Source organism: Synchiropus splendidus, chromosome 7 (assembly GCF_027744825.2).
Source record: "Synchiropus splendidus isolate RoL2022-P1 chromosome 7, RoL_Sspl_1.0, whole genome shotgun sequence".
NCBI classification, from domain to species: domain Eukaryota; kingdom Metazoa; phylum Chordata; class Actinopteri; order Syngnathiformes; family Callionymidae; genus Synchiropus; species Synchiropus splendidus.
The window spans coordinates 24,735,958-24,755,161 of record NC_071340.1 but is presented as its reverse complement, the minus strand read 5'-3'; the positions used below and the strand labels follow the sequence as shown (position 1 = coordinate 24,755,161).

General features: G+C 45.1%; 5 protein-coding genes across 12 annotated transcripts in view; 2 read left to right on the top strand and 3 right to left on the bottom strand.

Annotated features, from left to right (window-relative positions):
• Positions 1-17: 17 nt before the first annotated feature.
• On the bottom strand, positions 18-1,730 carry LOC128763111 (phospholipase A2, minor isoenzyme-like). The gene is made up of 4 exons (XM_053871923.1): positions 1,670-1,730; positions 1,439-1,580; positions 269-402; positions 18-189 (listed from the first exon to the last, which is right to left on the bottom strand). Exons 1-4 carry the CDS (start codon positions 1,728-1,730, stop codon positions 71-73), a joined length of 456 nt encoding a protein of 151 aa, XP_053727898.1. The 3' UTR covers positions 18-70.
• Positions 1,094-4,476, top strand: LOC128762022 (phospholipase A2-like). The gene is made up of 4 exons (XM_053869766.1): positions 1,094-3,005; positions 3,075-3,231; positions 3,293-3,420; positions 4,212-4,476. Exons 1-4 carry the CDS (start codon positions 2,966-2,968, stop codon positions 4,334-4,336), a joined length of 450 nt encoding a protein of 149 aa, XP_053725741.1. The 5' UTR covers positions 1,094-2,965; the 3' UTR covers positions 4,337-4,476.
• On the bottom strand, positions 2,529-12,494 carry prkab1b (protein kinase, AMP-activated, beta 1 non-catalytic subunit, b). Of its 5 annotated transcripts, none has more exons than XM_053869763.1 (8): positions 11,326-11,639; positions 11,046-11,193; positions 10,381-10,541; positions 10,225-10,318; positions 10,045-10,159; positions 9,268-9,401; positions 8,522-8,590; positions 2,529-8,417 (listed from the first exon to the last, which is right to left on the bottom strand). In XM_053869763.1, exons 2-8 carry the CDS (start codon positions 11,172-11,174, stop codon positions 8,340-8,342), a joined length of 780 nt encoding a protein of 259 aa, XP_053725738.1. In that variant the 5' UTR covers positions 11,175-11,193; positions 11,326-11,639; the 3' UTR covers positions 2,529-8,339. The 5 variants fall into 5 exon arrangements, with proteins under 5 accessions (XP_053725738.1, XP_053725736.1, XP_053725737.1 ...); XM_053869761.1 differs by lacking the exon at positions 11,326-11,639 and adding an exon at positions 12,349-12,494 and having other exon boundaries at positions 2,533-8,417; positions 10,381-10,550; XM_053869762.1 differs by lacking the exon at positions 11,326-11,639 and adding an exon at positions 12,349-12,493 and having other exon boundaries at positions 2,533-8,417; positions 10,381-10,550; positions 11,046-11,190.
• LOC128763110 (phospholipase A2, minor isoenzyme-like) lies at positions 5,848-8,525 on the top strand. Its single transcript, XM_053871922.1, has 4 exons — positions 5,848-5,855; positions 5,927-6,193; positions 6,253-6,380; positions 7,661-8,525. The coding sequence occupies exons 1-4, from the start codon at positions 5,848-5,850 to the stop codon at positions 7,843-7,845; spliced, it is 588 nt and encodes a 195-aa protein (XP_053727897.1). The 3' UTR covers positions 7,846-8,525.
• Positions 12,495-13,571: 1,077 nt separating the features above from the next.
• LOC128762234 (RNA-binding protein Musashi homolog 1-like) overlaps positions 13,572-19,204 on the bottom strand; it is a 24,159-nt gene continuing 18,526 nt past the window's right edge. The window contains exons 8-15 of one of the 4 annotated variants that reach the window (XM_053870327.1): positions 18,676-18,758; positions 18,481-18,598; positions 16,856-16,936; positions 16,373-16,429; positions 16,060-16,122; positions 15,081-15,235; positions 14,915-14,960; positions 13,572-14,851 (exon numbers count right to left, since the gene is read on the bottom strand). In XM_053870327.1, coding sequence (XP_053726302.1) covers positions 14,919-14,960; positions 15,081-15,235; positions 16,060-16,122; positions 16,373-16,429; positions 16,856-16,936; positions 18,481-18,598; positions 18,676-18,758 — 599 coding nt within the window. In that variant the 3' untranslated portion in view covers positions 13,572-14,851; positions 14,915-14,918. The remainder of the gene's footprint in view (positions 14,852-14,914; positions 14,961-15,080; positions 15,236-16,059; positions 16,123-16,372; positions 16,430-16,855; positions 16,937-18,480; positions 18,599-18,675; positions 18,759-19,204) is intronic. The other 3 variants (XM_053870329.1, XM_053870330.1, XM_053870331.1) reach the window with 3 other exon arrangements.

The following is a 19,204-nucleotide window of genomic DNA, read 5'->3' as shown; positions in this document are numbered from 1 at the left end:
ACCACGGCTCCATTCACTCATTTAATTTAAGATCATAAATAACAGGTTCAACAGCGGCGAGGCTCGGGGTTCATCTGCAGCGGTCACTGGGCAGGTGAGCGTTGGCGGCGTCGTAGTCGGCCTTGGCGAAGCACATGGCGGCCTGACGGTCGCACTCGCAGATGAAGCGTTCGCACGGGTCGTTCCTCTCTGAGGGACGGATGTGTGGTTATGGAACAGGATGGATGTTTGGGTCAGGCCCAGACAGCAGTGGAGACGGGAGGCTCACCCAGACACGTGATGGTCTTGCTGGCCTTGTCACACTTGTAGTGGTACAGCTCCGTGTAGGGGTTGTCCAACAGGGGCCAGCAGGAGTCGTGCTGCATGGCCTCGCTGAAGCACTGGTCATGGACCTGACAACACCTGCAGACACGTGGCGAGGACCATTACTGACCGCGCTGATCTGGAGAGGAACGAGCAGCGTAGTGTAGTGAAAGAAACTGAATTGACTCTGGCGGCCTCTAGTGGTCATATTAGGATCTATTCTCAGTTTTATTATTATTATTATTATATAATATTTTTACTCACCACAGAATTCCCGAATTCAGAAGCACTAACAAAGAATGTAAGTGAGAATGAAACACAAACCGTCGAAATGTTGGGATAATGACGTGTCGTGGTAGTTAATAGTAAAAGCAGGGTAAAAAAAGTAAAACTACTTAATCGTAAGAAGCACCAAGACAAATTCTATTTGATATTGCGTCCTTTAAAAATAACTAAAAACAATACTTACTTTAACTATATATATATATATATATATATATATATATATATATATATATATAATGAAATAATCATGTTATATTCAAAACTATAACGTAAAAAAATACATAATTACATTCTAGTATTTAACAAAAATGGCTTGTAATAAAAGCAGAGCTTGTTTTTTAAATACCAGGGTGAAGACATGTTTACATTATTGAAGCCAGAAACAAAAAGTGAAATGTTATGAATTTATTAATTAATCAGGTATATATATATATATATATATATACCCTGAATGTTAATGATTGCCGGAAAGATGACGAGCTTTTGGAAAATAGGATTTAGAGGAAATGTGATCAAAAGGATGTTAAATAAAATATAAATAACACGTGAATGAATATGAATAATAATTAAATATTCGATTTTGTATTTAACTTTTGAAGAAACGCAGTTAAAATACTCTGAAAAGCTGTACTTACAAAGATAGCAGAAAAGAATGTAGTGGCTCATTCATACATCAATAAAGAGGATATTCGTCAGAAGTATGAACTGAGAACTAAACTAGCTACCAAAGCAGGTTGGATGGGAATGATATTGCTGAGCAATGGTTCCAAAGATGCACTTGGGGCCTTTTGACTTGTTTGGTATGCATAGAGTTAACTGATGAATGTTCTGTTAGAACGCGAGTCCTCACCTGTCCAGCTGGTCCACGGGAGTCCCAGATCCTCCCAGTCCACAGTAGCAGCCATAGTCGCTGTAGTCCAGCACCGGCCAGCTGTCTGGGACCGTGCACAGGATCATGGCCCGGAACTGCCACAGAGCCCTGTAGCCGAGCGCTGGGAGACACAAGGGCTCACGTCAGACCGACTCACAAAACAGCAACAAGGTGGGAGCAGACAGTGGCGCGTGCGGGCAGGAGTCTCACCGGCGGAGAGGCTGAGGAAGAGGAGGGTCAGTGAGTGAGTCAGATGCATCTTCAGGTCCATGAGGGACCAGCCCATACATCCACCTCTTATATAGTCAGCCCACCTCCATAGGTCCTATTTACTGACCAGCTGCCAAGTTTTCCTCAACTGTAGGATCTGCTGCTGAGAAGCTGTCGCCTTTCACTCGGAGACAATGCACCAATGACAACGCTCACAGCTCCTCCACACACGCACACGGACACACACACACAATAAACACAACACTTGTTTGGTGTTTTGTTTGGACACATCCAGGTACTTTTCTCTTGTCAAGTGTGTGTAATGTATAGTTGCGTCAGTGGAAAGTTGTGGGAACAGCAGCAAGTGCTGAGTGTTGACACAGCTGCGCCACGGATGCCGTGTCCAGATCCTTGGCGATCTTGGAGGGCCGCCATTTTCTTTGGTCATTTTGTTCTTTTCACTTTCACGCTGGCAGATCTCGCCGCCACAGAGACGAGAAGCGGGAGCACATCGCTGCGCCGAATCATGGCGTCACTGCAAGCCAGACTGTGGTCCAGAAACCCCCTGCTCGATCATCATTTTAAAGACACAGAACACCGGAGTGCCAAAATTCATTGGATGGAATCATGAATTTGATGAGAACAAAGGCTAAAATGGCGACCGCGAGATGGTGACCTCAACAAGTTAGCGTCATTTGGTAACGCTAACTCACTCACATTCTGTCCGGACATGAGGGGCAGCTGCCCTGAAGGGGGCGTGGCCTATTTTTGCAAAAAAAGTCACAACAAACAGATAGATAGATATATAAAATTCCTTTTATCAAGAATAGCGTCATAATTCAGAAATCAAAGCAGAAATATAAGGAAAATAAAAATGCACATATTTATTTAAATTCATTCTTTATTTCCACTTTACATTTTTAATGTTTATCCACTGTCCCCCCTTAGTTATTTCAACATTTATTTCCTCATTTTGGTCCTGCTGGTGCTCCACAAGGCAGGAACCTGTGTTGGCAGTTTGGGTTGTCTTCTGAAGGACACATGCCAGCATACACTCCTCTTCCCTCACTTCCTGGCAGGAGGCCCCCACTCTCTCTGAAGAACACGACGTGTTTCCAAAAATACCTGGGACGTTAAATAAATGTGATTTCAGGGAAGGAAAAAAAATGAAGCAACACATGAGGTTTCCAAACACGCCACCCAGCAGGTCTCCGCCTCCTGCGGCTCCTCTTATCTCCATGTCGCTCACACCTGCTCTATAAGAACGGCACGCTCCTTATACACTTGCACTTCACCATGAATCGGGCGACTCCTCTTCTGCTCCTGCTTCTCTCCGGTAGGACAAACCCAACTCCAAACTGTTTGGTTTTGATGTGTGAAACGCGTGAATGCTAATGTCCGGCAGCCTGCCTGGCGAGTGGCGCCCTGCTGCCCAGAGCTGTGTGGCAGTTCGGAGGCATGATCCAGTGCGTCCAGCCCGGAGTCAGCCCGCTCAAGTACAACGACTACGGCTGCTGGTGTGGGCTGGGAGGAAGTGGAACTCCAGTGGACGACCTGGACATGTACGGCCCTGACAACGCCTTCGGTACTCGCTGCAACAACTTCATGTTCTGGCTCCCTCAGGTGCTGCCACGTCCACGATAAATGCTACGAGAAGAGTCGGAAAACTCCAGGATGCACAAACATCGCAGACCTTCCATACGTGTTGGAGTATGAGTACACCTGCTCCGGCCAGGAGGTGACCTGCTCAGGTGAGTTTCTCCCTGTAACACCATGGTCAAACGTTTAGCTTCAACTGGAAAACCTACCTGAGAAAAATAACACTTCCAGGAAGATGAATGGGTTTCGTCAACGTCCCCCAATGAATCACAGACCACACAGATAAACTCGTGTGTAAATGTTTTTCCACTCCGCAAATCAGGCGCACCACATGACGCAATATGAAGTCATCACCAGAACATCCCTGATAAAGGAGACAGATAAGAAGCACTTCTTCCCTGACGTTTAAGATTATGCAAACAGGTTCAGTTTAAATGAGATCAATCTGGTTAAACACGATTAATCGTGATTAATTAACTATTAATCGAGTCCCATCCCTATTCTAGATAGAACATTAATTCACCGTCTCTTTGTAAGCCTTAAACATTTTAAGAGTTATACCTCTATCCTCTGGCAGCGCGGCGCTACCAAAGTAGCAGCAGAGCGCATCAAGCTATGTTAGCATGGCTAACTGAACAAGAAGGTTGTGCTGTCATCAAGACTCACAGTTTTGGAGCGGTTAAAATGAATTTTTAATTCAACTTTATACAGTATGTTTCTAGATCTAGTGGGCCACATGAAACAACACTTGGGCCGGATTTGGCCCCGAGCCTTGAGTTTGAGACGTGTTGTCCAGTCTGTCCTCTCTCTAGAACCTCCTTGTCACCTGCTCCTCCTGCCTTCCTCCACAGTGCTCTCAGAGAGCGCCCCCTAATGACAATTGCCAGTCCATGGTCTGATCTAACGGAGCCTCTCTTCTCCTTCCCCACCTGTGTGTCAGCAGCCAGCAACAACAAGTGCCAGGCCGCTGTGTGCGAGTGTGACCGCGTGGCCGCTCACTGCTTTGCTAAGAGCGTCTACAACGCTGAACACAAGAACCTGGATCCCAAAGTGCACTGCGTCGACTGAAGCTTGTGAGAGACAGATGTGTCGTGATTCACCTGTGAAACATGAGGTAGCACTGTCAGAAGTTTGCTCTTTCATGTCTGACTGTCAGATCAGCTCACGGTGATATGGTTCATGGTGACTTCTGAATAAAGCTGTTGCTAACCTCACGCTGCCTGTCAATAAGTATTGGAAGGTTTAGAAGTCAACGGTCAACCGGACTGCCCCTAAAAAACCATCATGACAGCTGACTGAACACACGTTCTGTCAAAGACACTGCACCCTCATTGGTCTCAGCCAAATCCTTCAGGCAGGTCCTCAGCCACCAGGGAACTTCTGTTTATCGACAGCTAAACCTGAGGCATTCCACAAGGTTCCATTCAAGGTCCATTTCTATTCTCTACTTCCACCCGTCATACAGCACAACACACATGTTGCTGCTGTTGCACCATGTCTTGATGATGTCATTGGTTGGATGGCAAAAACCCTCAAACTCCTCCTTCAAAGCAGCCATGGTCCAAAAACAACTCCTAAAACATCATCCTATTGACTCGTTTATATAGACTTGTATTTACATAATGTTGTCCTGCTTTCCTACTAACTGATCGTCGTCATCATCATCAAAAATACCTCCAGATTCCTGGAAAAATCCATTTGCCCGGTTGACACAGTTTGAGTCAGTGTTTGGTCACCCTGAAGTCAACACACACCAGGGGCCAACAAATGCGCTGCAAGCGAAGAGGAGGCGATACAGGCCTCAAACAGCATCTCCTCTACCGTTTATTTAAGGCCCCTGGGAGTTTGGAGCTTGTCACAGTGACTTCGGACGAGAGGCGGAAGCTAAGAATGGGCTGCTGAGGCTTCGTGAAACGGTGTGGTCCTTTTCAGAGCCCACTAGAGGGCACTGTCTGCTCTAAAATCTTTGCCTTCAAATAATTTAAAGATTCAATAAAACCTTGCATTTTTATACCAAGAGCACCACCTGATGAACTATGAAAATGAAGACACTGTTTCATGAAGCCTCACCAGCACATCACTAGCACAGCGCTAACCATTAGCACAACTGGCACCGCACACAGTGAAGAAGGTGCATTGAATCTAAACAGACCTGGAATTAGCTTCTGTTGACAAAATTGGTTTCATCCCATACACTGCACAGCACGCTATCCAGACTCAAACTACCATGTCAAATCTGACCGGAACATGCTTGTACGTTTGCTGAAAAACAAAACTGAAATTCTCTGATGGAGGGTTGAAGACCAGAAGATCACTGGTGCTAACCTTTTTTTTCACAAAATGCTGGCTGAATGAAGCATGTATCAGTGAGGATTAACACTTCTATGGTTCTGTGAAGGATATATCGAACTTAGACTCAAGACATCAAGGTGAGTTCCTCAGCCAGGAGATGCAGCATGAAAAGCTGACACAATAGATCATCTCAGAAACTATCAAGGAGAGCTGGATGAGGACCACAGCCACGCAGGCCTCAGCTTTTGGCAGGCCACGACAGTGATGAAAAAGTCAATATTGTCAAGATGAGTGGGTTTGTTTGCCCTCGCCACAGTGGCTCCATTAAAACCCCACGCAAACCTCTGCCACCACAATTCACCCCAGCGGTCAGCCTGAACCTGAGGAGTCCTCTTCTGTTGCTCTTCCTCTCTGGTACAACAAACCAGTCCCGTGGATCAAGAACACAGATGCTGATGCCGGTTTCTGCTCAACAGTCTGCACAGGGACCATTAGAGAAACCCTTAATTCAATATGGCAGTTCGGGACGATGATCCAGTGTGTCCAGCCGAACGTCAGCTCCATCATGTACAACCGCTACGGCTGCTACTGTGTCTACGGCGGCGGGGGAACTCCAGTGGACCAGCTGGACCAGTGAGAGGATGCCGTGGAGAAATCCTGTGACCACAGACATTCATCTTCTGTCCTCTCAGGTGCTGTCAAACCCATGACCACTGCTACACCCGAAGCATAAACCTCACAGGATGCACAAACATCACTGACTACCCCTACAGTGGAACCTACGCATACACCTGCTCCAACCAGACGGTGACCTGCTCAGGTGAGACTTTTTTCAGCCAATCAGAGCGATGATTCGCGACCTCGCTTCACAAGGAGAAAAAAAGCACTTCAGACAAACAACAGCTCAAGCTCGAATATATCTAACATTGACAGTATTGACTTCAGCTTTAAGTCATGGTCAGATGCTCTAAAAAAGTGTTGCTACTTTTGCATGACACAGTCAGGTTGTTTTAAAAATCATTCGATGCTTTTGGAAAAAAAATAGCCTTTTTTCTCTTGTTGTTTGTTGTGGGTGTGTGTGTGTACTTGTGTGGGCTCGAGAAAATCAACCCTTTAGAGCGAAGGTGTGCAACTCCAGGGTAAGTCAGGCAAGGAGCCAACGTGTTAAACACTCCCCAAGCCATGGGTTGAAAAATAGGAATATTTACTGAAACATCTGTAAATGGCCTTCTTTTTAGGAGAGAAAAAGTATTGGCGTCCAGTTTATTATTATTATTATTTTATTATTGAGGCTAATTTTAGCTTTCTGGTTAGCATCAAAACACAAAAAAATTTACATTCCTCCCTTAGTCCTCAACCTCTTAGGGTTCCGGAAGATTTTGTTCCTTAGAAATGTGACACTGCTTAATGCAGGTACGTCCTTAGCCTGTTGGGGGCAGCATAACGCCTGTCAATTCAGAGGAAGAAGAAGACTGTTTATGTTTTTTTGTCTTATATCTCCATTAACAAAGAAAATACTTACATTTGTAGCTCTGTCTCTTTGATTTTGACGACATCTTTGATACAGCACAAAAGATTCTGGGTATTCCTCAACACAGAGGGAGGTTGCTGAGTTCCTCAGTCTTGCTCCTCAATTTAACTTCCTAAGAATTGGGAGCATTTTTGAGGATTGAGGATGAGGATTAAGGAAGGAAATGGAACGCACCCATGGACTGTCCACCTCTATAACAGACGCTCAACACAAGTCGAAGCTCAAAGCACGTCCATCCACGTTCCCGTCTCTCAGTCCACTCCATCATCAATTTGTATGGATTTTCCCCACTAATTCTCAATATTTGTGACCTCCACTAGCTAGCCTCTCTTGGACCTTCATCTTGGCTCGTGAAAGCAACAAGTTTTTTACTGAACTTGATGTTTATTTTGAGCTCCTTCAGGCTGTACAAAATTACTTTGCCGGGTCAGATTTGGCCCCCGGGCCTGAGTTTGACACATGCGCTCTCGGATGGACCCATTAACTGGGTGACTCCACTGGCTGTCTGGAGGATCATTGTGTGGTTTCCACTCTAACCCGCTGCTGTAAACGTTCTCGTGTGTCAGCAGACAGCAACGACAAATGCGAGGCCTTCGTGTGCGAGTGCGACCGCGCCGCGGCCTACTGCTTCGCTAACAGTCCATTCAACACGGAGAACAGCCACCCATTCAGGAGAGCGCACTGCCTGTACGAGACAGAAGAGCCCACCGCTGCTACGGAGACGGAGAAGCTTAATGTGACGGACGACGGTTGAATATCGTAAAAAAAAAACGGTGTTGCTGCTTGTGTCTGACATGACGAACACGTGACTCAGAGAACAAGATACGGTGAATGGGCAAATAGAGAGCAGGATATGTCAAACACTACATTATATAGATCATGTACCAAGCTGTCATTGTGAAAACCTGTTGCCTGTTTCACCACGGAGATCTGCTCCAAGTCAAATGAATGCGTGTTATAAAATTTGACGTCTGATTTACTGAAGGCTTGCGTGTTCTAAAATACCTGTTTGCTCACACTCAAACACATACAGATCACAATGGACACGCAAGAAATGCAGGTCCCCACTGGAATTCCGGTCCAACACTGGACCGGCTGTAGCAATCGGAATGCATCAGGTGAAAGCAGCATTTGCTATTACAATGTAATGATGTTTATTATGAAGTTTGTAGTGGAGCATCAGATACAAACGCTGATATCAAAAGTGTGTTTGAATTAGCAGACCATAGATCAGTGTTCATGAGGCCTTCATATTGGCTTGTAGAGAAGAGTGGTCACGTACTTCTTCTTGTATCGGTGTGTGGCGCTGAGAACCATCACGCCGTCCTGAAACACAACAACAGGGAAAACATAGAAGCTCAGAGGAGAGCAGCGTGGGAGACTCAGCGACAGCAGGCAGCGAGGGCGCAGAGGAAACATGCGTGTGGCACCTTGATGGACAGCGCGTACAGGTGGTTGAGCATGACGTGGTTGGGTTCAGGGAGCAGCGTGGGGTCACACTGTGAGGAAAAACAGGGAGAGTTGAAGAGAGGAGAGGTGTGTGGGGGCACACAAGAGAGAGCACCACTGCTGGTCATGTTTAGATAAGGACTGCTGCCGGATCATCTGCAGAGACTCCGCACCGAGACTAATGCACACTGCAATAGTGGGAGGGAAAATGTCCACACAAGAATATTAACACATGCACACAGTCTCACACACACAGTTACACACAACACCTGACTCAAATGAAATATGGGTCAGACATGATAGTAAGGGTTTTGCTGCCACTTGCTGGTTAACCACGTTATTTATTAATTCATTCATCTTTTTGTGGCCAGTGATCTGAAGATTATCAGCCACTCGTATTATCAATATTCATTTTTAAATTGTGTATTTACAAGTGGCCTTATGCAAAGAGGCTCACAGGTTCAAATGTCAGATTTTACTCTCAAATGAAAATAAAGGTCAGACATTATAGGAACGGTTCTTCACTCCGCTCCTGTTAAATCTCTGTGTCATGTCAGAAGAAATATTCATAGAATTGGGTGCAGTGTATCGATTAAGAAACCATTGGATAAAATAGTTGTTAAATAGCCATGTAGCATCTAAAGTAACAGGCTTATAACGTTTGCAATGTCATGTTTGTGATTCCCTATAAGACACCACTGGAGGACCCTCTGAGGTTGTTACTCACAGAAACACCAGTGTCCTTATTGAGCAGCACCTGCAGGAGGTGGGGTGGCAGAATAGGAGGGTGTTTGATTCGGTCCTCTGACTTGATAAGATAGGCGTCCTGCTGGTACGGGCCCGGAGGGGAGCTGGACAAATCTGGACCACCAGTACACCACAAAATGATTTGGAGAATTATTTGGTGACCGGTAATGTAAAACAGAAATTGCTTTTTGTGGAATCTGATAGAAATAAAATAAAGTAAAATAAAATAAAGTGAAATGCTAAGGTGATGAGTACAAGAAGCACTTATTATTATTATTATTATTATTATTATTAGCATTATTACAACTGCCTTTTGACGGAAAGGAAGGAAAAATATGAGCTTTAGAAGGTCATACTAATATAGAAGAAATATTGTATTTACATGAATGAATAATGAGCATTTAAGAAACATATTGTGAATAAAATCATCAGGTACATTATGCAGTTTTGATGAACACAGCAACAAACAAACAAAGCAACAAAGTACTGTTACTTGGTGACTAGGGCTGTGCATCAGCAGAAATCTTGCGATACAATATCACGGTGTAGGAGTGATAATGCGACATATAGTGATACTGTACGTATTTAACTGATATAGTGTAGTATTTGCTAACAACAGCCATCATTTTTACGGGAAAAAAAACATGTAATGCAGAAAACTAACTATAGAATCAAAGGTTGTTTAAGTAGCATTCACTTGTTGCACGTTAGCCTATTGTGTTTTCTGAAACAGGTTTTTACAATTTTGAGTTTGTACCTGGGAGTTCTGAGGAATCCTCGGAGTCGATCCTGAGAGCATCGAAGACTTCAAAGTCCGTCCTCTTCACCTGGATGACATTATTCACGGTACCGGTCTTGGAGGTCACCACGGCCTGCGTGTGACAAAAGATGACACCCCTGCCACAGAAATCTCCACCGAAAACAGCCTCATACTCACTCCTGTGGGGTCCAAGGTCCACTGGCCGTCCACGCAGAACTTGTACTGGTGCTCTCCCTCAGGCAGGTCCACGATGGCCACGAAGTTCTTCTGACTGGATTCAAAACAGAACCGGTGTGACTTCAGAAGTGCAGCCACTTTCTCTCGCGGAATCACCTTTTGTTGAGTGGAATCTTGGTGGTCCAGTTGTTAAAAGATCCAGACACAAAGACATCTTTGGCACCTCCTGTCCACCTGAACACAGTGGGTCTGGCCTGCGACTGACTTTTGCTGTCGCTGTCCAGATCCTGCTGCCAGGCCAGGAACTCCTGGATTTCCTGTGGAGCCTGGACGTTACCACAACAGTGTTGAGTGTGTTTTCTCTGGCCGACCAGCAACGAACAAGACAGCTCCATAACAGCAAGAAAGCATGTGTAATCATGTTTAAAAGACGCTAACAAAAAACTTTGTTTCAAAAGAATTCTTCAATTAGTTCTCAATTCTTAAGAAACATCGTAAAAACATTTCCTGCAGAAACACTGGCTCTTCTGCAGAGTTTTAAGTTGCAACACATGTTTGGTATTTGTCTGAGTTAAATATTTGTCTTTGCAGCAGATATTCCGCCGACACAGTCTTTTGGTGGTTGATGCTCAAATTACAGATGCGGGACACAGCAGACAAGAGCGTGTGATCTGTTTGGCAGCGAGGGTTCGATCCAACTTAAGCAAAGCCGTCACATGACAGTGGCAAAACGAGTAGTAGAGACACAGTAAGTAGTGAAAGTAGAGTAAGTAGAGACACAGGTTTGAACAGTGAACCTGACTGAGGAGGCCCGGTCTGACCTTTGAGTCGTCCCTCTGGAACAGGTCAGCATCGTCAGCACTGTCCATCAGGATGTTGGGCTGAGCCTCCTTCCCTCCTTGCTGCCGTTCACCCTGACCTCCGGCCCGGTCACTGCTGCTGTTCCCCATCCTGACGATTCAAATCCTGCTGAGAACACAACGCGTGTTAGTACCTGATCTGACCACTAGAGGCCACCACCATCTGTCACAACCGCGCCGATCTCTTTTATTCTTTTAATTTCTAAGTGACTTATACTCATGGATAATAAGACACACTCACCGAAGCTGCTGCTGACTCACAACAATAACATTTATATCTCGCCAGTGAGGAGTGAAGTCTCACTGCAGCTGTTTCTCAACAGCCGCCCTCCTCCGTACAACACGTCCAAACACAACAGCAGTTCAGCCGTGTCCTTCTCCTGCTCGGCTAGCTCTAATTCGGCGTTAAACCTGGGCTCCACTTCAGGAAAACGTCAGTCGTGTGTGGCACAGAGAAAAACATTCACCTCCTCTTCCGCCTCAAGTTGAAAGTTTAACCCATGAGTTGCCGGGCAGCGGTGTGCGCATGCGCCGTGAGTGCCGCGTGAGAGTTCGCCGGTTCGATCCGGTGTTGCCATGACGACCCTTGAGCAGGTTCTGCCCATCCGTTTCTATTTCAGTTTTTTTTGCAGCCTTTTTTGCAAGAAAAAAACTATAATAATCCACATTATATGAATACATTTCCCTGCGATCACAGAGTGACAATGTTTAAAGAACGCAGACATTTGTGACGTCATCAAACACTTTCTATAATCAAATCACAATATTAAGGAACATTGACGTTAGAAGGTTTTCTTATCCATTTCCTGTTGCGCAGCTTCTTCTTCATCTCCCGTTTGTTGCGTAATACTACTGCCACCTGCTGACTGATTGAGCCTATTGCAATATCACGAGTTATATGCAAAACAAACTACGTCTGGGGCAATGATTTCGTATTATTATGGTGAGTTTATTAACTATGTTTGGGATCTTTGTTGACCAAAATAATGCATATCCTTTTGTTTATTGGTGATAATAGAGCTTCATTGAGTTTATTTTTCTCTGATCATTGAGTGAGATTTTATTCCAAGTTAATTGCAAACAACCAACAGAACTTGTGTCTCTGGATTTTTTTTTTTTCTGTTTCTAAGCCTGTTTGGACATGAATGCTGGTTAACCACACGTTATTTAATAATTCATTCATAGTTTTGTGGCCTGTGATCTCAAGGTTAGCAGTCACTCATCTTAACAATGTTCATTTTTGAACTGTGTATTTACAACTGACCTTATGCAAAGTGGCTCACAGATTCAGAAGGTCATGGTCACAATGAAACGTCTCCTACAGCTCAGGAAAACCCCTCCTCAGATTTTACTCTCACGAGTGTCCAGTTTCCACCTGCTGGCGCACCATTCCGCCTGTCTGTGATGACCACAAAACGTATTCTAAATGACATCACAGGAGGAAAGTAAAAAAGTGGCTTGTGTTCTTTGATGTGGAGAAACAGTTTCTAAAAGCGTGTGGACGTGCAGCTGGACGTCCCCTGGTGTTGCCACCCAGATAACAGATGAGCTGTCCGGCGTGAAGACGGGGGTTTCCTCAGAGGCAGCGTCTCCTGAGCCTCCTGGTTCATTAGGAGCGCAGAGGTCACATCCAGAGAGCGTTTCCTCTTCACCTGCTGCTGCTCAGGAGGCAAGAAGAGCAGTGAGGTGAAGCACGGTGATGATGGTGGATGGCTGGATGGATGGGGAGGCAGGGAGGAGAGTCGCTGGAGCGGTGCTGATGAAGGAGAGACTCCGGAGGGAGAGAGATCATGTTATCTTTCAAAGTGGAAGGATTGAGCTCGCGTTCGGTGATGGACTTCTGGCTTCATGCTATGAGAGCGTCTTGAGCTGAACGTTGTGTTGAAAACAGTCAGGTAGTGAGGCAGGGTGTTGCACATCTGACACTCCTCAGCTCTGTGTCCAACGGACACACTACCATCTTAATGTCACTACTGCTCAAGTGCTCAATTCAACTTGCTCTCCCGTCTCGACTGTGGGCCGTCGCTTCTTGCCTTTTAGGATATATCCTCGCTGTGTCTGTCCTCTTACCAGCGGTTTGAGATTTTTCGACATGTAGTTTGTTAGTGACTGCTTGTTTGGATGGTGGTCAGTTAGTCCGCTTCCCATGTGTTGGAATGAGCCCATTAGAAAACAACCCATAAATCTGTCTCTTCAGAGCTTGATGTGATTTGACCTTATGACCTGTGGAACCAAAGGAGCAGGGTGTGTGTGTGTTTAAGCAGAACTTGAACTCCAGTGACCTTGAATGTGATGGTCAGATTATATCATCACGGCGTTCCCCCCACACACAGGAATCCCCAAAACTGGACCTTGCTCAAGGACCCACACTGGTTACCTCACTGGGATTTGAACCTTCAACCTCCCAGCCCAGCCATCGTTGCTAGTGTCTAACATGAATTTTTGAAGACGATCCAATAATTGAGACAAAGACACGTGTGTGGAATGTTTTAGAATAATTTATTAGGAATTTTAAAAAGTTGTTTTCCCAAAAAAATACAGATGACAGAAAACTAGAGTGAGAAATAGTTACAGTGTGGAGAATGTTATTTTTCAGTGAACTCAGTCAGTTAACCTGCTAGCTCGTCGACGGCGAGTGCTTGGTTGTCGATGGTCAACACTTCAATCTGGTCAGCCAGTGCAACGTCCTTCAAAATAAAAGCTTTTGGTCTAAAATAACTCATCACAGTGCTACAGTCTGTGAGCTCCAGTGGATATTCAGCATCGAATGGAGGGTGGGGGTGGGGGGGTTAATGTCCCCGCTGAAGTCTCGCCCTTCATTCTTTTATATAGATGTTAATGTGATACAAAAAAAAAGATCTAATTCATAATTTCACATTTGCAGCTGAGGTGCAGTCACCCCGAAAACAGCACATTGTAAACCAATGCGTAAAGTCAAACATCAGCAGCCGTCACCATGGCGACTGCCACTCCTTCATTTCCCTCACACAATCATCACATATTGAAAATCACAGTTAAAACAACAACGTAAGAAAACATCTTTTTTTTTTTCTTCTCCTGAACGTGAGAAGTGTTTTCGAACCCTTGACCCCCCCACAAAATATAAAGTGTTAAATTCAGACAGAGCCACGAGACCGAGTTAGCATCACTGTCCGCCACACACAGGGCGACACACATCTTCACGTTCCTGATTGTTGACTGTCCAAAATCCTCCCATCCCAAAAGCCCTCGAACAAAAGTCATATTTACAATATTTTACAAAATTGTACAGCTCATGTATGTAACTGGGACTAATGGTCTTTTTTTTCTTGGTTTTAAGTGACAACTTGTTAAAAACCTACCAAGATATACACTTCCCGACTCATCGTCGAGAAATAGCATTTTTCACAAATGAATTGTTAAAATTCAGTATGAACTAAAGTCAATATACAGTCTTCCAGTACAAATTACAGCTCCGGATGGAGACATCTGGGTTCAGTGACCCGAATCAAACACAGCAGATCAAGAAACGACGCAGCCAAAGAGAAACGGAACAAACAAACAAAAAAAAAAAACACTAAAAAATACAGCATCTGAACGTGTCGCTAGTACATGTCATGATACGCCGTTTCTCCTTTTTTGTGAATATTTTCTTCAGAGTTTAGTGTGGCGTCAGTCGACTCAGTTGGGTTTAGGTTGAAACCAGGAGGGGGAAGAGTGTCCAGCAGCGCCCCTGCTGGACAGGAGGGCGGGACAGAGACAGGCTCTGAAGGTCTCAGACTGAAGCCCTGCGAGCAAAAACACAAGTTAGTCTGACAATGATCACAGGGAGGCTTTCCCGGTGGACTCACCGTCTCAGTGATAGCCGTTAGTGAAGGCTGTGGCGATCAAAGGACCCTGCGGAGGGACACGAGCAGAGGATTCAGTTCTCAGCCCTCACAAATGACAACGTGGTGGTCCCCGAAACTCTGCAGTTATTTTGGGGGTTGGACAGAGAAGAGGATGAAGAAGCCTCACCCCCAGACTGTGGCTGAATCCCGTGCTCGGGGCCGGGCTGGCGGCACTCAGGTAGCTGCTGACGGCGGACTCCTGACCAGCTGTGCCGTACAGATCTGCCATGGGGCCCGGACTGCTTGTGCCTAAAAATCCAGCAGAGCGAGATTGGGTGGAGCCTGGAAGTATAAGAGCATCAAGATGATACCTTTAAATAGGTAGGTGCCTGCGGGAAGTGGCCCTTTAGCTTCGCTAATCTGAAGATTTATCTTAGAATTGAGATGGGCATTAAAGACTATAAACTTCTGGATAGATGTGCTCTATGCAGCTTCAGTTTAATCATCCTGGTGACAAATAATAAAATGTTTATATTAAATATTAAAATCGCAATTAATTCACTTATATTTTTAAATAGACTCCCACCTCACATTTTTTCTTAAATTTTACAGAAACTTGTGACTTTGAACTCACTGGCTGCTGGTTCAACACGTCATGTGACCTTGGAAAACGTTTTTTCGCTGTTTAAAAATGTTGTGATTGGATAAATGTTTTCATTGTTCAAATAAAGTTTTGGAGGAAGCGAAACAATTTAACAAGATATTATTTTATTCTGTAACATTTTCCATAGCATCGTGCACCAAAGGTGATTGCAATTTTCAAATCTCTGGGATAATTTTCTGGCGTTAATATTGTGATGACAGTTTTACACACAGTAGTAGCAAAATAAAGTTAGGTTTTTGTGTGCCACCCCAATGTTGCAGAAATTAAAAACTGCAAATTAAAAAAATACTTTAGCTACATTTTATGTTTTTAACTAGTATTTAAGTGCAAAAACAACACTTGTGAGGACAAATGAAGGTTTAACTAAATTAGATACTTGAAACCACTCGCCAGCTTTACCATCTTCAACAACTCCAACTAAAGAATCCTGAATGAAATCCTCTTCTCGCTCAGAGTAATCTGTGGATTGGTGTTGTGCGTGTAGCGGTTGTGTGTCTCTGACCTCTGACGACCGCTGCTGCCGCCGCCGCCGCAGCCATAGGTCCGTACGCCGTGAGAGGAATGGCTGCAGAGACAAAGACGGCAGAGATTGAGATTAATCAGATGCCAGTTCAATGTCTCGCATCCGTGACTTCAGAAGTTGTATGAACAGAGACGTCCCCTGGGAAGTTTTTTTTTAAGGTGGAAAGAGATTTAAGTCGTCTCCGTGACGACCAGGGATGAAGCGCCAGTTTGAAAGTGTGTGTGTGTGTGATGGTGTGAGCGTAGCAGATGGACAACGCTGCTTGTAAAGTCCAGAGGAGGGACGAACTGACCTGTGAGCTCAGGGGGGTGGGGTGAAGTCAGAAGGGGAGTCCTCTCTAAGTGGAACTCTAAAACAGAAACATCAGAGTGCTGTTGAGTCACACCACGACTGGCCAGGAGACACACACACACAGGCAGCAGGGTGAACTGGCACTGGGACACGGAGGGTGGTAGGAACAGGGTTTATAGCTAAATAAAGTGAATAAAGTGCCAAGAACAAACAAAAACATATCAATGCATGACTCAATGGAAGCAATAGCAGATGTATTAATAGCACCGACACTCTGACATTTACAAGCAGCTTTTACAAGCATTGGTTTTCGCAACATTCAGATCTACTTGACAACGTGAAATATAACAGGATCATGTGGCCGACCCTCGACCCCCAAATCTACTCTCTATCAGTCCATCCAACGCTGGTGGAAGTGGACACTGTCTGCCGTGTATTGATATCGCAGTAATGGAGGCGAGCGTGTTGAGCAGGATGTGATTACCGGGGAACTGGTAGGTGTATCCAGGAGTGATGCCCGCGTAGCTCCTGCTGGTGTAGGTGGCCGTCTGGAAGCCTGGGTAACCTGCGGAGAGACACCAGGCGCCTGTCACTATCGGGACATGCACATGTGTGGGGCGGAAAAGCACAGATTTTCGTGGAAATATTGATAGTTCCCGGAGAGTTTGTTGTGTGACCGGCTACACATTGTTCAATACACTCTTTCATGACATCATAATAACAACACGAATGTCATATGAGTCGACAGTGGAGTACATGTGAAGTGGCTACTGAAAGCATCAATGTGTGCTGCCCTCTAGGTGTGAGCCCACGAAAGGCGAGTGACATTCTACACCAGTGATCTGGATCCGTCTTCTAAACAGAACCGGTCTTTGTCTGGGGTTTCCCTCTGAGGACTGACAACAGAGGCAGTCAGTGCTCGATGCCCGGTCAACAGTTTTGCCAGTAGTTTGCACTATTGAATGGACCCTGTGTCGTTTTAACTTAATTATTATCATATTATATTTGATGTCACTTGGTTTAGGAGTCTAATGCGGTGTTAAACCACGCCATAAATTAAATGCGTAATCATTAAGTTTTGTTATTTAATTTTTAAATCGGTGTTTCTGTACTTTACTGCAGTTTTCACAATACACGTTAGATGGCAGTATAGGTGTTGACATTTCACAGCTCTGCGAAGTGGCGACCTTTTCTCAGATACATGTTTATCAGGCAGGGAATTAGAATATGATGTACATGTTGATATACAAGGTGCATGTGAGTGACTTGATACGAAAGACAACCGGTTTTTGACCTGGCAACTGTATTTATTTAAAGCCAAATATAATAAATAACTGCTCACACATCAGTGGGCTTTGACTTTGTTTTATTCTTCTAACTTTTCCGAAGTTAGAGACACAAATAATACATTTTCTCAGTAAAATGTTTTTAAGCTTTAGCAAATACACCGGCAAAACAGGGGGGATAAATTCAGTTTGTGCCAGAGAAATTCTATTTTCTGGCTTAATTATCGTTCTTGTTAGGAGACAGTTAGATATATTTGGGTTATTGTGGACTGACTAAGTAACTTTTAGATTTAGATTCCTCAGCATATTTAGTCAGTCTGACCTGCAGACAGCGGCAATTTTGAAAACAGTCCTTGAGGAAGGATTTGAATGTCACCAAAAAATGTTGTAATCCACACAGCTCCCACCATGTTTCCCAGCCTGTCATGTGACTCCTCCTCATGTGAGCTGTAAATGCTTGAATTATTTTCAGGTTTGGCTCCAGATACAAAGCATGTGTAAGATTGTGCTTCAAAATATGAAAGAGAAAAACCCGCTGGTGGACAATGAAAAGTTGTGGCGCTGCCTCTCACGACTTCACACAGGCTCTTGAACGCATCACAGACACATTGAAATTCCTTGTGTTCTAAATACTGAATTTAGGGTTTCATCAAGCCACTTATTTGTGAACTGTTTTCGCAGGAGTTGAATCAAGGGGTCAGTTTAGATGTTTGAATTTTAGAAATGGCACTGTAAGCAGTTTGGCAAAGATGCACCTTGAAGGGATGCTGAGAAAAGGCCGTGTGGTTAGTCGCCCTTCTGGTTCTGATCAATACCAACTTACCCAACATCCCGATGCCCAGCATGAAGGCATCCATTCCATAGGGCATCACTCGAGAGCGCCCCCTGGCTGAGCCTGTGGGGGACATCACCTCCTTGGGTTGAGCTTTCTTACACTCCACCTGTTAATGGGAGGAGGAGAGCGGGGGGACACATGTAAAACCTGTGGACCAGCAACAGGTGGAACCGTCACACTCACCATTTTGTTGTTGATCTCATGGAAATGGATCTCACACACCTTCTCCACCACATCCTCGTTCTCGAACGTCACAAAGCCGAACCCTGATGAAGCGGTGAAGTGCATGAGTAAGGAGTTGGAGACGGCTAACAGTAATCGGCGCTGCGATAGCCGCTTAACACATTGTCCCCCCCGCGGCCCCACCCCCTCGTCCACACTGCTATTCTACACTCATCCCTACTTGCCTCCCTTCCTGGCCAGAAGGCCCGGGCCAAGCTGGTCGGCTGTCATTATCGATCAGTCCCAGGGTGGGGAGGAGGTGCTTAAGGAGGCCTTATCCTGATCCTGATTAACGGACTGGCTAATTAGCCTAGCCCCGTTTGTCTCCTGCATCTCAGCCCGCAGGAAGGGAGCCCATAGTGGGAGCAGGGATGGGGGGTCTACATTCACCCAGGAATGACTAGCAGGCACTTGAGAAAGCAAAAGATTGACAAGAAACGTGTATAGAGGGCAGTGTGAGTCGGGGTGGAGGGGCGGGGGTGGGGGGGTG

Bases quoted from the DNA above. Each gene is read 5' to 3' on its own strand.
- LOC128763111 (XM_053871923.1), bottom strand. From the start codon at position 1,730: ATGGACCTGAAGATGCATCTGACTCACTCACTGACCCTCCTCTTCCTC. The intron at 1,581-1,669 runs GTGAGACTCCTG...TGTGTCTCCCAG, and splicing joins CTTCCTCAGCCTCTCCGCCG to CGCTCGGCTACAGGGCTCTG. The intron at 403-1,438 runs GTGAGGACTCGC...ACGTGTCTGCAG, and splicing joins CCCGTGGACCAGCTGGACAG to GTGTTGTCAGGTCCATGACC.
- LOC128762022 (XM_053869766.1), top strand. From the start codon at position 2,966: ATGAATCGGGCGACTCCTCTTCTGCTCCTGCTTCTCTCCG. The intron at 3,232-3,292 runs GTACGGCCCTGA...TGGCTCCCTCAG, and splicing joins CCAGTGGACGACCTGGACAT to GTGCTGCCACGTCCACGATA. The intron at 3,421-4,211 runs GTGAGTTTCTCC...GTGTGTCAGCAG, and splicing joins CCAGGAGGTGACCTGCTCAG to CCAGCAACAACAAGTGCCAG.
- LOC128763110 (XM_053871922.1), top strand. The intron at 6,194-6,252 runs GTGAGAGGATGC...CTGTCCTCTCAG, and splicing joins CCAGTGGACCAGCTGGACCA to GTGCTGTCAAACCCATGACC. The intron at 6,381-7,660 runs GTGAGACTTTTT...GTGTGTCAGCAG, and splicing joins CCAGACGGTGACCTGCTCAG to ACAGCAACGACAAATGCGAG.
- prkab1b (XM_053869761.1), bottom strand. From the start codon at position 11,174: ATGGGGAACAGCAGCAGTGACCGGGCCGGAGGTCAGGGTGAACGGCAG. The intron at 10,551-11,045 runs GTCAGACCGGGC...GGTAACGTCCAG, and splicing joins TCCAGAGGGACGACTCAAAG to GCTCCACAGGAAATCCAGGA. The intron at 10,160-10,224 runs GTGAGTATGAGG...TGTCACACGCAG, and splicing joins GGACCTTGGACCCCACAGGA to GCCGTGGTGACCTCCAAGAC.